Source organism: Leuciscus leuciscus, assembly GCF_965113295.1.
Source record: "Leuciscus leuciscus genome assembly, chromosome: 15".
Classification (NCBI taxonomy): Eukaryota; Metazoa; Chordata; class Actinopteri; order Cypriniformes; family Leuciscidae; genus Leuciscus; species Leuciscus leuciscus.
In genome coordinates, this window is record NC_138739.1 from 41223150 (window position 1) to 41236419 (window position 13270).

Here is a 13270-nt window from a genome sequence, read left to right on the forward strand (position 1 = left end):
TGGAATCTGAGGGTGCAAAAAAAATCTAAATATTGAGAAAATCGTCTTTAAAGTTGTTCATTTGTGTTCACGATTGTGCAGCATTCACTCACAAAAATAAATGTTTTATATATTTACGGTAGGAAATTTACAAAATATCTTCATGGAACATGATTTTTAGCATAAAAGAAAAATCTATAATTTTGCTATTGCCAAAAATATACCCGTGCAACTTTTGCGATCTAGGGTCACATGTTCGTAAACAATGCTGACCGCTTTGCTACCTTTCTCTTTGCGTCTCTCTCTGTAAGGCTGAAAACTTGCTGCTAGACGCGGACATGAACATAAAGATCGCAGACTTCGGCTTCAGTAACGAGTTCACGATCGGGAGTAAGCTGGACACGTTCTGCGGCAGTCCTCCGTACGCGGCTCCCGAGCTCTTCCAGGGCAAGAAGTACGACGGGCCCGAGGTGGACGTCTGGAGTCTGGGGGTGATCCTCTACACGCTGGTCAGCGGGTCACTTCCCTTCGACGGACAGAACCTGAAGGTCATTTCCTGTTTCATTCAAGGTCACTCGTTGCCTACAAGCACACGCTGTTCATCGCCCTAACTCTGCATGTTGGTCCACACAGGAGCTGCGAGAGAGAGTGTTGCGGGGGAAGTATCGTATACCCTTCTACATGTCCACAGACTGTGAAAATCTTCTGAAGAAACTCTTAGTGCTTAATCCAGGCAAACGGGGAAGTCTAGAGGTGAGACACTTCACACACCCAGTTTAAAAGAAAAAAACTGATTTGTTGAACACAAAAGGAGATGTTTTACAGAATGTTCTCACTGCTCTTTAACCTCTCATGAGAGCAGACTGTGAACAGGGCAACTGTAAACTCAGAAAAGGACGAAAAAGCATCATTAAAGTTTCGTAAAAGTTGTCCATAAGACTTGTATGTTGAATCCCGAGTCGTATGAATTCTTCTGTTGTAACTCTCAAATCTCATTCATGCTTGTAAGCAATAATCCCGGCTTGTCACACATTTATCTTGTTTAGAAATGACTTGAAGTTCAGTAAGAAAACTCTAGATAGCGTAAGCTGACCGGTGTTCGGTCTTAAAGAGTCTTGAGACCCTCCACCTCCCCAGCTCCACCTGTCTAAATCTGCTACTGACATTATAAGCCTTTTTGTGCAGCAGCAGCATGACTAAAATACTAGAATTAGGATACTAGATACTAGAATTACTTACTTTGATACAATACTTTGAACATTTTTACATTCAGTTCTATTTTTTATACCACAGGGAAACATTACCACAACATAAATGGCAAAAAAAATTAACAATATCTTACTTGTGACCATAGTCAAAGTATTGTCTTATCAACTGAAACTCTTCTGTGTGAGATTCCTCAGGCCTGGTAGTCCTGAGTTGGAAATGCAATTAATAATTGCATTATTAATTAATTAATTATGAATACAGTACTATTGTAGTACAACTTCACTATAAAATAAAACGTTTCATAATAGGTGTATTAATTATTACATTACTTATGGCTTAATTTCATCAATTCATTTCATAGGTTCTTAGTAAAAGCCCAACCGAGGAAAGTATAAACAAATGTATAAACAAAAAGTGCTGCAAATGAGCTAGAAGCATATATAATATGCTGTGCAGTAATATTAGGACTGTACATTTACAATTACAACATATTTACAACATTAATCATACATTACATACAGTTACAACATTAATCGGAAAACCCGACTTTCTATTTTTTGCCTTTTTGTAAAAAAAATGTTTTTATCAAGGTATGCATCTAAAGGCTTCTGTCTACTGTTCTCTTAGCGTCATTACATCAGTGTTAAGATTTAAAAACATTTGATTCCTGTGCAAATGTGTATTTTAACGTCTGCCAATCTCACACAGCAAATCATGAAGGACCGCTGGATGAATGTAGGTCACGAGGAAGAGGAACTAAAGCCGTATACAGAACCTGAGCCCGACTTCAGCGACACCAAACGCATAGGTCTGGACCTTCCCTGGTCTCTCTGCTTCTTTACTACTCAGGCATCAGTTTCAGAATGATCAAAACCTCTGGGTCATACACTACATGGCATCTTACACTACATCTGTGTGAATCCTCTCATCTCTTCCAGAACTGATGATCACCATGGGTTTCCCCAAAGACGAGATCACAGAGGCATTAGTGGGGCAGAAGTATGATGAGGTCATGGCCACGTATCTTCTGCTGGGCAGGAAACCTCCCGAGGCACGTCACTTCACACACCCTGTGTGCATGTGATCTTACCATCGCTGAGATATATCGTTGCATACTTTATATTTTAAATTCGTTTTATTTACGTATGTAATAATAATGGGTAACACTTTATTTAACAGTGTCCTTGTTACTTAACACAGTAATAATTATGCAATTAACCCTCAAACAAACCCTAATCCTACCCTAACCCTAGAGTTGTAGTTAACATGTAGTTGATTAATATTACTCAGTGCTTAAATATATAATTACACTGTAACAATGACACCTTAAAATAAAGTGTAACCTAATAATGTAAGTGTAATAACTGTGAACATGTGGTTTGTGTGCTCATGGCAGTTTGAAGGGAGCGATTCGCTGTCCAGCACAAACCTGTGTCAAAGGTCCCGACCCAGCAGTGACCTGAACAACAGCTCCACGCCGTCGCCCGCTCACTCCAAAGTCCAGCGCAGCATCTCTGCCACGCAGAAACAGCGCCGCTTCAGCGACCACGGTATATTATAACCTCACATTCATCAGAACTCACATTTACATTTAGTATACATCAGCTGACATCACATCACTGGCTCCCGTCTCCTGCTTTTATATCTGTAACTCTCAGCATTATCTAATGTTTCCTTGGGTTCTTGAAAGCCACTATATAAATAAAACGTAGTATTATTATTAACACACGATCACACACAGTATGACATCAACATTGAGTTAATTTGCTAATGTATAAACAAAAATAAACTCAGAAACAGTTGTTTGCTCGATTTAGATGTGAAGTCTACATAAAGAATGTGGCATGCATAGTTTTAAACATTTAATAATTAGTATATTTAGAATGGATTTTTATAGTTCATAGTTTCAGGAAGAATTTAAAACAATAAAAGCTTTACATAAAAGGCATTTTTAAAGTGAAAAGGGTTCAATCTGTTTGTTAAAATGTGTTTATATTGTCGCAAAATGTAAGTTATATTATCACCCGGTGATATTTTCAAAGCTGTATATATAGTATATCCTACTTTAGCCGCACATATACAGTATCCTCATGTAAATGGTAGACTAACTAGATAAACTGCTTGATTGCTTATATAGCTGTATTATCGCACAGTTCTCTTTATAAAGTTGCATATATACAGTATTATATCCGATGTAATGCAAATGCATACAGTAAACTCTGGTGAATCGATTATACTGCATTAGTGTTGGGGAAAGTTGCTTTTAAAAGTAATGTTACAATATTGCGTTATTCCCATAAAAAAGTTGCATTTTATAGAAAGTAATGCGTAAAGCTGCTTTTGTGTTACTTGTCCTCGCCTGGGCTGGGCTTTCTTGTTTGTTTATTAATAACAAACCAACATAAAACTATTTTAGGCAAATATAAAGGCCCTTTCACACCAAAAGTGAAATGAATAAGCCTCAGGATAAAGGAAATGCAAAGTCAGTAACTTTCGTTACTTATTTGAATTTTTTTTTTGTTGATATTTTGGCATTACTTTACTAGTTACTTAAAAGTAATCTGATTACTTAACTCGCGTTACTGGTAATGCTTTACCCTCAACACTGTACTGTATAGCAAATCATAACTGCATGATTTATTTAATGCAAAATGTAACTATTATCACACTTTATGTGAACTCGTATGTATGTATATATAAGTATACAGTATAAATGTCCAACTTTATCCACATACACACAGTATACTAGCGTAGGGCGAAACGCTTATATGCTTGTGTCGTTGCAAAATGTAAACTATATTATCGTCTAGCTTTATAATAATAATTTGTTACATTTATATAGCGCTTTTTCTGAGACCTCAAAGCGCTTTACATAGAAGTGGGGAATCTCCTCAACCACCACCAATGTGCAGCATCCACTTGGATGATGCGACGGCAGCCATATTGCGCCAGAACGCTCACCACACACCAGCTTACTGGTACTAGCTTTGTGCAACTATAAGGCATGAAGATACTATTGTGATGCTAAGATATTATTGTGGAAGAAAATTAGACTTGACTCCATATTTGAGAAGAAACCAAAGTTGATGGTAACGGCCTATTTGTCCATCTATTTGATTCTGAGCCGACATATCTTCATCTGAAATGCTGCATGGCTGTAAACGTGTGATGTTTTTACAGTTGCCCCATCCATCCCCCCGACCGTGTCTTACACCAAGCGCTCTCAGGCCAACAGCGTGGAGGGGGAGAAGAAGGAGGAGTGGGACGCGTCCCGTAAGCTGGCCTCCTCCAGCTCTAAAGGAGACGTGGCCGTCTCTCCTCTGGTGGCCCAGGAGCGCAGGAAGACCTCGGCGTCAGGGGTGAGACCTCACGTCATCTGACACATGACTAACAGCAGGCCACACTGTGCTCTCAGTGTGTGATTAATGTGTGCTTGTGTGAGCAGAACAGCGCCGCTGGAATGACCCGGAGAAACACATATGTGTGTGAGAGATCCAGCACAGAGCGGCACTCGGCAATCCCGAACGGCAAAGACAGCAGGTGAGCGCTCTCACAGTGTCCTCATTCACACCTCTCCACGCCAGGACCAATGAGATAGAAGCCTTTGGGTCATGTGTCAGTCCAGCCGTAATGATAGCAAACGAGTGAAGCAAACAGGAGACTTGACTTGACTGCTTTATCACCCCCATGGGGACATTTTTGTTGTTTATGTTTCAATATGCGTATACACAAAAAAAAAGAAAAAGAAAAACTTACTCTTTTTACCATGTTTACCAAATTCATTATGTAAAATCCTGCACATTTCCTCCAAAATCAGTGCAGAAACGCTGGAAAGGTCAGCAGAGTGTGTCTGGCTCTCTGGTTTCATTATACATTAAAAAAACATGCACAATTGCTTCCAATTTAAGTGTGCATTTCTCTTGTTGTGAAATATTTGTTTTACCCCGAGGAACTCGATACGCAAAACAGTTCATGGCTTTTTTGAAACTGACATTTGCAAATGTGTTCCTGTGTGTTCTGGCTCTGGTCTCTCTCTCAGTCTGACGGAGATGTCGGGCTCTGCGAGCGCCTCCTCCTCGGTGTCTCCCGGGGGGTCCTCGGCCGGGGCCTCCACTCGCCCGCGGCACGTCAAGTCCATGTCCGCCTCGGGACACCCCAACAAGTCCCCGCTGCCGCCCATCGAGGACAACACCGAGTTCAAGGGGTGAGGACACACACTTCAGTAGTTCAGAGTTGTTTCGGTGTCATTGAGATGCTATTATAGTTTTATTAATGTTTTGAACATTTTCAGTTCATTTTTATTTGAAGTTTTACTAATTTGTAATTTGTGTTTGTCATTTTTTAATTTCAGTTTTAGCTTGAGTTATTTTAGTACATCAAGTCAAACTAAATTAAATTAGAAATGATGCCTTAGCAACTAGATGAAATAAAGTAAGTTTAAGTAATTAATAAAAAAAATAATTATTGTTTTGAGTTTTTGCTAACTATAATAACCAGTGTTCGGGTAACGCATTACAAGTAACATGCATTATATAATCAGATTACTTTTTTGATGTAACAAGTAAAGTAATGCATTACATTATAATTTTACACACTTAAAAAAAAAAAAAGGTAACACACATTATTTTTCAGTTTAATTAATAAGATTACTTTTTTTTTACTACTACTATTATCTAATTCTCTCTCTTCTCCGTAACGTAATCACTTAGACTTGGCATTCATGTGAGGAAACAACGGTAACAAAACGCATTTACAGAGTAAAACACTTCTAACTACTAGATGTCACCATACTTCCACAGTTGATTGATTACATTAAGAATTGCAAAAAAATAATTGTATTCTAAGTTTTCTGAAATGTTATGTTTATGTATTTAAATTAGGTGTTGTCTAGTTAAATATGCACTCATTTTCATACATTTCTAGAACAAAAATCTGAACATTGGATAAAGTCGGGTTCAAAATTCTTGTTTCGTTTTTTGATATATTAAAGGCAAGGGTTTTTACTGCGGGGATTTTGGAAATCTCTTTTTTTTATCACTCCATAAGTCAGAAAATACTGTCAACAGCCAGAAAGAAAAGGAAGAAAATGTTTTAGGAATAAAACGCTGTATAAAATCAAAAACAAAACCCTCTGTAAAAACCTTGAGAATATAAATAGGAATAAAACTGTACAGATTGGTGTATGTAAGTGCTGCTAAAGTGGAGGAAAAAAACACATTTTGAGTAAACGGCCTTTAAAGATGTGTACTGTAATTGAAACCTACATACGCAAATAGATATAAAACGCTATAAAAGATACAGTTAAAAGTGTATATTGGCTGCTTTCTACACACTAGTCTGAAGCCCAAAATCTCAGAATCAACACATGCTGTGTGTGGATGTCTGTAGTGTCTCACCTTAAACTTTCAGTAGAAAGAGTTGTACAGTAGGTGATATAAACCATAATGTTAAGAGATGTTTTGTTCGGCATACTTCGCTCGAGGGCTCAGGGAATATTCAAAGTGGCCAGACTATTATAATATTCTACATGCATATTTCCAAGAAAATGAAGGTGTGTGTTATATAGACTATGTTGTTGAATGCATTACTGTGGTAAACACTTTACTGAAGAATGAGACGTGTGACCCTGGACCACAAAACCAGTCACAAGGGTACATTTTTTGAAAATGAGATTTATTTAATAAGCTTTCCATTGATGTGTGGTTTGTTAGGATGTATATTTGGTCGAGATACAACTATTTGAACATCTGGAATCTGAGGGTGCAAAAAAATCGAAACATTGAGAAAATCTCCTTTAAAGTTGTTCATTTATGTTCACGATTGTGCAGCATTCACTCACAAAAACACGTTTTATATATTTACGGTAGGAAATTTACTAAATATCTTCATGGATCATGATCTTTACTTAATATCCTCATGATTTTTGGCATAACAGAAAAATTGATAATTTTGACCCATATAATGTTTTGTTGGCTATTGCCACAAATAAACCTGTGTGACTCGTGACTGGTTTTGTGATCCAGGGTCACGCGTGTGAAAAGTAATCTAACACGTTACTTTCACTAAGTAATGTAATAGTTACTTTTTTAGGGAGTAACACAATATTGTAACGCATTTCTTTTAAAAGTAACTGTAAAGTTGCGCTGAGTACATGTGATGGACTCAGTCGTGCAGCGCCAAAACTACGCAATTCTTTACCATTGCACATTCAGATTCAGTTTCCCTCTTTAAAGCTCAGATTAAAACTTATATGTTTAGAATGGCTTTTAGTGATTTGATTGTTTGATTTGTTGATTGTGTGTTTGATCTATTTGCATAGCTTTGTATTTTACTGATTTACTCTTTATGTTGTAAGGTCATTTATTGAGTGTCCTCTATAAATGAGAGGTATTATTATTATTAAAGCACGGATGATAACCCTGTTCAGAGATTCAGCTGGGTTTATAGTCAAACTATTTGAAATATTAAACAGTTGTGGTTTTGATTATGCATTATGAGTGCAGTTCCACTTGTTAGTTTGTTTCAGTCACTTTAATGTGTGTGTGTGTGTGTGTGCAGGGCTCCGTCCACGTCTCCGTCGGCTCACAGCATCAGCAGCATGACCCCGGACCGGACCCGGTTCCCCCGGGGCACCTCGAGCCGGAGCACTTTCCACGGGGCGCAGCTCAGAGACCGGCGCAGCGCCACCTACAACGGCCCCCCCGCCTCGCCCACGCTGTCCCACGACACCGGCGCCCTCGCCCAGGCCCGGCGCGGCGCCTCCTCCGGCTTCATCAGCAAGATCACCTCAAAGTTTGTGCGGAGGTCAGTCTCCAGGTCCATCTCTCAGCTCTGTGTGCTTTCCCTTCACAGGCTCCTGAGGTTTGTATGAAGTCAGGGTTCAGTTCAGGACAACTGGAAAACTCCAACACCGGTCAGGCATGATCCTGAATCCATGAATCAACCATGAATTTTTATTGCAGAAATGCAATATCATACACATAACTATGTTTTCAGTGATGTATAAAGACCTTACATAATCAACCGTTCTGTTTTTATTACCTTAGAATAAGCATTTCTTTCTACACACACCGCGGGTCCGCTTACATCGACATGTTTCTACGGTGGCCCTGAACGGACAAACGCGTTTCGTCACTGTTGTTCTTCGTGTAAAGAAGCTATAGCTAAAGTCAGCGACTAAAACACTGACACAATGATGAACAGGTAACAATAATATTCGCAATAAAATATCATTTTACTTTGTAAAGAAACCTCATTGCTGAACTGGCTACTCTCTGCTGTCTCAGACGACGACATCACTTCCTGTCGGCCACCGTAACTTCTGTTGGGTGCAGTTCACAACCTCACCACTAGATGACATCGCTAACATTTACACACTGCACGATTTCCATATTTCTGTTGATTTGCCAGTGCTTCTTCCAGACATCCAAAAGGAGGATGTTATGGCATGTCAAGTGCGCACTAAAAGCTCTTTTCCCCTTCATAGTTTAATATGGATTAACATTCACCAAATATGAAAAAACATTGATCTAATATAAGAAAAATTGGCTTTGATGAGTGAATAAAAAGGAGTTACTTGCTTAAAGGTGCAGTGTGTAAATGTTAGCGATGTCATCTAGTGGTGAGGTTGTGAACTGCACCCAACAGAAGTTACGGTGGCCGACAGGAAGTGATGTCGTCGTCTGAGACAGCAGAGAGTAGCCAGTTAATCAATGAGGTTTCTTTACAAAGATAAATTAAGAAATTATGTTTACTTTATTATTCAGTTTCTACGGCAAAATGAAAAATAACTCTAGAGAGGAGCATTGTGATAAATAAATGCACTATATTACATATTCATTACATCCTTTTTTTTTACTTTTTGTCTTCAATATTTTATATATCACAAGTTTTTATGATAGCCAGCGATTTAAATGTTTATATTTCAGAAAACGAATTGAAACATAATTATGCCATTAAAAAGTGATGATTATAACATCATCATCATTATTATTATTACTATAAAACTGCCTTATGTGCAATTTAAATGTTTGTAAACAAATTAGTTGTTTTTTCTTTTCTTAAAAAAGTGACAAACTGGAACTGATATACATCCAGAAGAATTGATATCACGTCAAATTTAATCAAAAATTTGAATTGAATCGAAATCGAATCGTGACATTTGTGTCAATGCCCAGCCCTGCTGCAGTGTGTGTATGGAGGAGAGAGAGCCAGGTGTCCTGACACACACACACACACACACACACACACACACACACACAGTGCTGAGCATGCAGTGACTCTGAGAGTGCTGCAGTCAGTGAAGGACACTGGGTAAAGTGAGCCGGATCTATATCAGATTTCATGTGTAAACCTCACTCTCAGAGTCGCCCCCTACTGTCAGTCTGCAGGAGTTACACGCTCCACCCTATCAGGTGTTTAACACATGCACAGTATTACTACAGACTGATGAATCCTCCATAATATGGTCAGTTTCATTCATTGCTCCTCAGATTTGGTTTGGTTTGGTTTGATACGCTGTTTGTTTGTTTGTTTGTGTTGTAGAACTCTGTCTTTCAGAACGGCGAGGTAGGGCTCAATAGTTTGACCTTTCCCCTCAGACTTACACATGAAACTGTGTCCTCACACCCCCTTCTCCTCAGAAATAGACTCAACCCGTGTGTTTCTTACTAATGATCTGTGCATCTGTGAATGTTTGCACGGCCTGCAGACTGAAGATGATGATGATGATGACACTCCCCCCACCCGTGTGTCCTCAGACTTTACCTGTGAAGTGTTTCGCTGTAGTTTTGTTGAACATGTTGAATGCTGATGGTCTGTAGTGATCCAGTACCTGTTCTCCTTCCTCCTTCTGAAATGTATTTTACTGGTCAAAAGAAAGTTTGCCTCCGTCTATCAACCCCACATTACAGCAGTTGTTCGGTTCTGTTCTACAGGAAGAATGATGTAATGAAGGAATAAGAGGCCGTGTGTTACAGTGATTTTCCCACGGTTTGACAAGCAATCCCCTGAACTGTGGTAAAATCACTGTAACACACGGTTCATGGCTTTCATAAAAACACCAACATGATGCAGCAGGATGTGTCTAAAGGTCTGTTCACATGAAGGATGATACCTATAACCATAAAGATGTGCTCATTGTAAGAGAATAGCAGAGTCTACACCAGAGGAATCACTTTTCACATGATCTTTTCACTTTTTCACATGGAAAAAAAAGCATAAAATTGTGTTCTCATCCCTGGTAATTCAATAGTGACGTCTAAACAATGGCTATAGCAATAACGACAGAAGAACGATGCTGTTGGAATCACTTTCAGAGCGATTTTCTTCCCGCAAAGCCCACTCTCAGCCAATTCTAAAGATGTAATTGGTCGTCAATCACAATGCCAATTGCCTACAAAGCGCTAAAACAAGTACTAACTCTTATCCTGAATGTAAACCCTTAACCTCACCTCAGTGTAGCATTGGTAGCACGTCCTGATAGATAGCATTACCTTAGATCAACCCTGAATGTTTAAGGGTCCGTTTACACAACACTGTTTTCAACTAAAAACTGAAAACTTTTGATGCGTTTTGGCCGTTTCATTTACACGGCGTTGACGTGAAAACGCAAACTTTTGAAACCAGGATTCTAAGTGCACGTTTCTGAAAACGATACCGTTATCGTGTAAACTACAAAAACATGAATTTGTGAAAACGCTGATGTTGTGTATTACATGTTCAGTCTATAGATGCGTAGTGTTTCTTTACAAAGTGACATCGCCACCTACTGGCCTGCCACGAATAGTATAGCGTTTCTAATCAGTTTCACGCATCCGTGTGAACGGGGATCGTTTGACAATATTGCCGTCTGTACATGAAAAATACAAAGTACATCGCTGTCGTGTAAATGTGCCCTTAGTTGACCACTGAGGTGTTTGTACTGATGAACGATAAAAACATTGACAGCCAATCAAAATCCACCCAACTTTTTAAAGTGCCAGACGATATAAATGCAGCATGTAAAGCAGAATGCTATCGTCTTCTGGTGTGGACGCTGATATAGTTCTGGCTATAGTAATGGTCTTTGGTGTGAACAGGCCTTAAATATAAGCAGTTGCCCAGAATCTGTTGTCTTGTTTCTTTCAGAACAGCTGATTTATACTAAGCTGTGGTTTTAGAGTTTAGTTGTCCACTGCTTTCTCAATATGACCTCTGATATTCCCCAAGGTTACCCAGTGAAGGAGAGGCCCGCGGTCGGGCGTACAGTATGAGGTGAGGTTTCCATTGATCCTCTGATTCCTTTAGACTTTGTCTTATGTGAAACTGTTGCTTGTGGGGCATTTGTTGCCGCCCCTTCAGGCTAGTCGACAAGAGTCAGCGTTGATCCAGCGTGCTGAGATGACGACTGTACAGTATGCGTGTGTGTGTGTGTGAGAGAGAGATTTCTGATTGTATGTGTGTTCTGCATGTTTTCTAAGCAATGAGAACTGTCTTCTGTCTTTCTAATATAGATTTTAACACTCTTAACAACCATGTTCATTTGTCAGTCCATTTATAGTAGTGATGAACCGTTACTGAAAATCTTAGAACCTCAAAAAAGCAGAAGCACACGTCCAAACATATACACTATATATTGTGTGCCTAATTTTGTATGTTATGCTTTTGCTCTGTTGGCACCAGATTATTTTTTTTTCCCATGCACAGATTTTTTCCCCCATGCACCTTATTAATTTTTGTGAAGTCCTGTTGAAACCAAGAACATCTAATATAAAGATAACTATTACAATATATTACCAGCCACACCAATAGACGATAACATTCTGCTTCTTATAAGAATGCACTAGTTATTTCATATGGAGATTTATATGCTCTTTAACTCTTTCCATCCATGTTTTCACTTTCATTTTTATACGGTAGGGAGCGCTATTACACATCTTCTGAAATACAAAATCTGTGGATCCAAAAACAAGCCATAGAAGCATTGCTTACGCACGTGAGCTAACGCCATCATCAAACATTAAACAGCATATAAATCAAATCTGCCTAACGTTACCGAATGAAATGTCGACCCAAGAAGAGGAGACGACTGCAAGCTTTGGGGGTTGTGATGGCGAATCTGGCGAATTTTTATAAAACGCTGGAGGGGAAAGAGTTAAAGTCGATGCAGTTTAACTCGAGTTAAAGAGTTAAAGTTTATATCTTAGACTTAGAGTTAAAGAGGGGAAAGAGTTAAAGTCGATGCAGTTTATCTCGAGTTAAAAAGTTAAAGTTTATATCTTAGAGTTAAAGAGGGGAAAGAGTTAAAGTCAATGCAGTTTAACTCGAGTTAAAGAGTTAAAGTTTATATCTTAGAGTTAAAGAGGGGATAGAGTTCAAGTCGATGCAGTTTAACTCGAGTTAAAGAGTTCAAGTTTATATCTTAGAGGTAAAGAGGGGAAAGAGTTAAAGTCGATGCAGTTTAACTCGAGTTAAAGAGTTAAAGTTTATATCTTAGAGTTACAGAGGGGAAAGAGTTAAAGTCGATGCAGTTTAACTCGAGTTAAAGAGTTAAAGTTTATATCTTAGAGTTACAGAGGGGAAAGAGTTAAAGTCGATGCAGTTTATCTCGAGTTAAAGAGTTAAAGTTTATATCTTAGAGTTACAGAGGGGAAAGAGTTAAAGTCGATGCAGTTTATCTAGAGTTAAAGTTTATATCTAAGAGTTAAAGAGGGGAAAGAGTTAAAGTATTGAAATCTCGCTGAAAGTGATTCCAATGATATCGTTCCTCTGCCATTATCTATATCTATAATTAGTGTTTGTTCAATTCGCTATTCTCATAGAATGATTATGATAACTTTATAGTCATCATCCTTGGTGTGAACGGTGGCCCTTAAAGGTCTGTTTGCACCAATAACGATATTTATATCATAATTATATAATCAAACAAACCTACAGATTTTTATATCAGAGCATTGCAGTGAAGTTGTGTACCGCTTTATATACTCAAACTCTTTAAAGTCAGGTGGATTCTGATTGGCTGTCAATGATTTTACTGTTAAAAATTGCTCTGACAGGGATTCCCACGATACCGTTTCTCTCTGTCATTATCATTATACTGTAG

At 38.6% G+C, this 13270-nt stretch overlaps 1 protein-coding gene across 2 annotated transcripts in view; it reads left to right on the top strand.

The window, feature by feature from the left end:
• mark1 (MAP/microtubule affinity-regulating kinase 1) overlaps positions 1-13270 on the top strand; it is a 63503-nt gene that overhangs the window by 46403 nt on the left and 3830 nt on the right. Inside the window, exons 8-17 of one of the 2 annotated variants that reach the window (XM_082139724.1) lie at positions 291-527; positions 613-732; positions 1897-1996; positions 2127-2239; positions 2585-2738; positions 4369-4547; positions 4634-4728; positions 5228-5392; positions 7747-7992; positions 11398-11442. In XM_082139724.1, coding sequence (XP_081995850.1) covers positions 291-527; positions 613-732; positions 1897-1996; positions 2127-2239; positions 2585-2738; positions 4369-4547; positions 4634-4728; positions 5228-5392; positions 7747-7992; positions 11398-11442 — 1454 coding nt within the window. The remainder of the gene's footprint in view (positions 1-290; positions 528-612; positions 733-1896; positions 1997-2126; positions 2240-2584; positions 2739-4368; positions 4548-4633; positions 4729-5227; positions 5393-7746; positions 7993-11397; positions 11443-13270) is intronic. The other variant, XM_082139725.1, reaches the window with a different exon arrangement.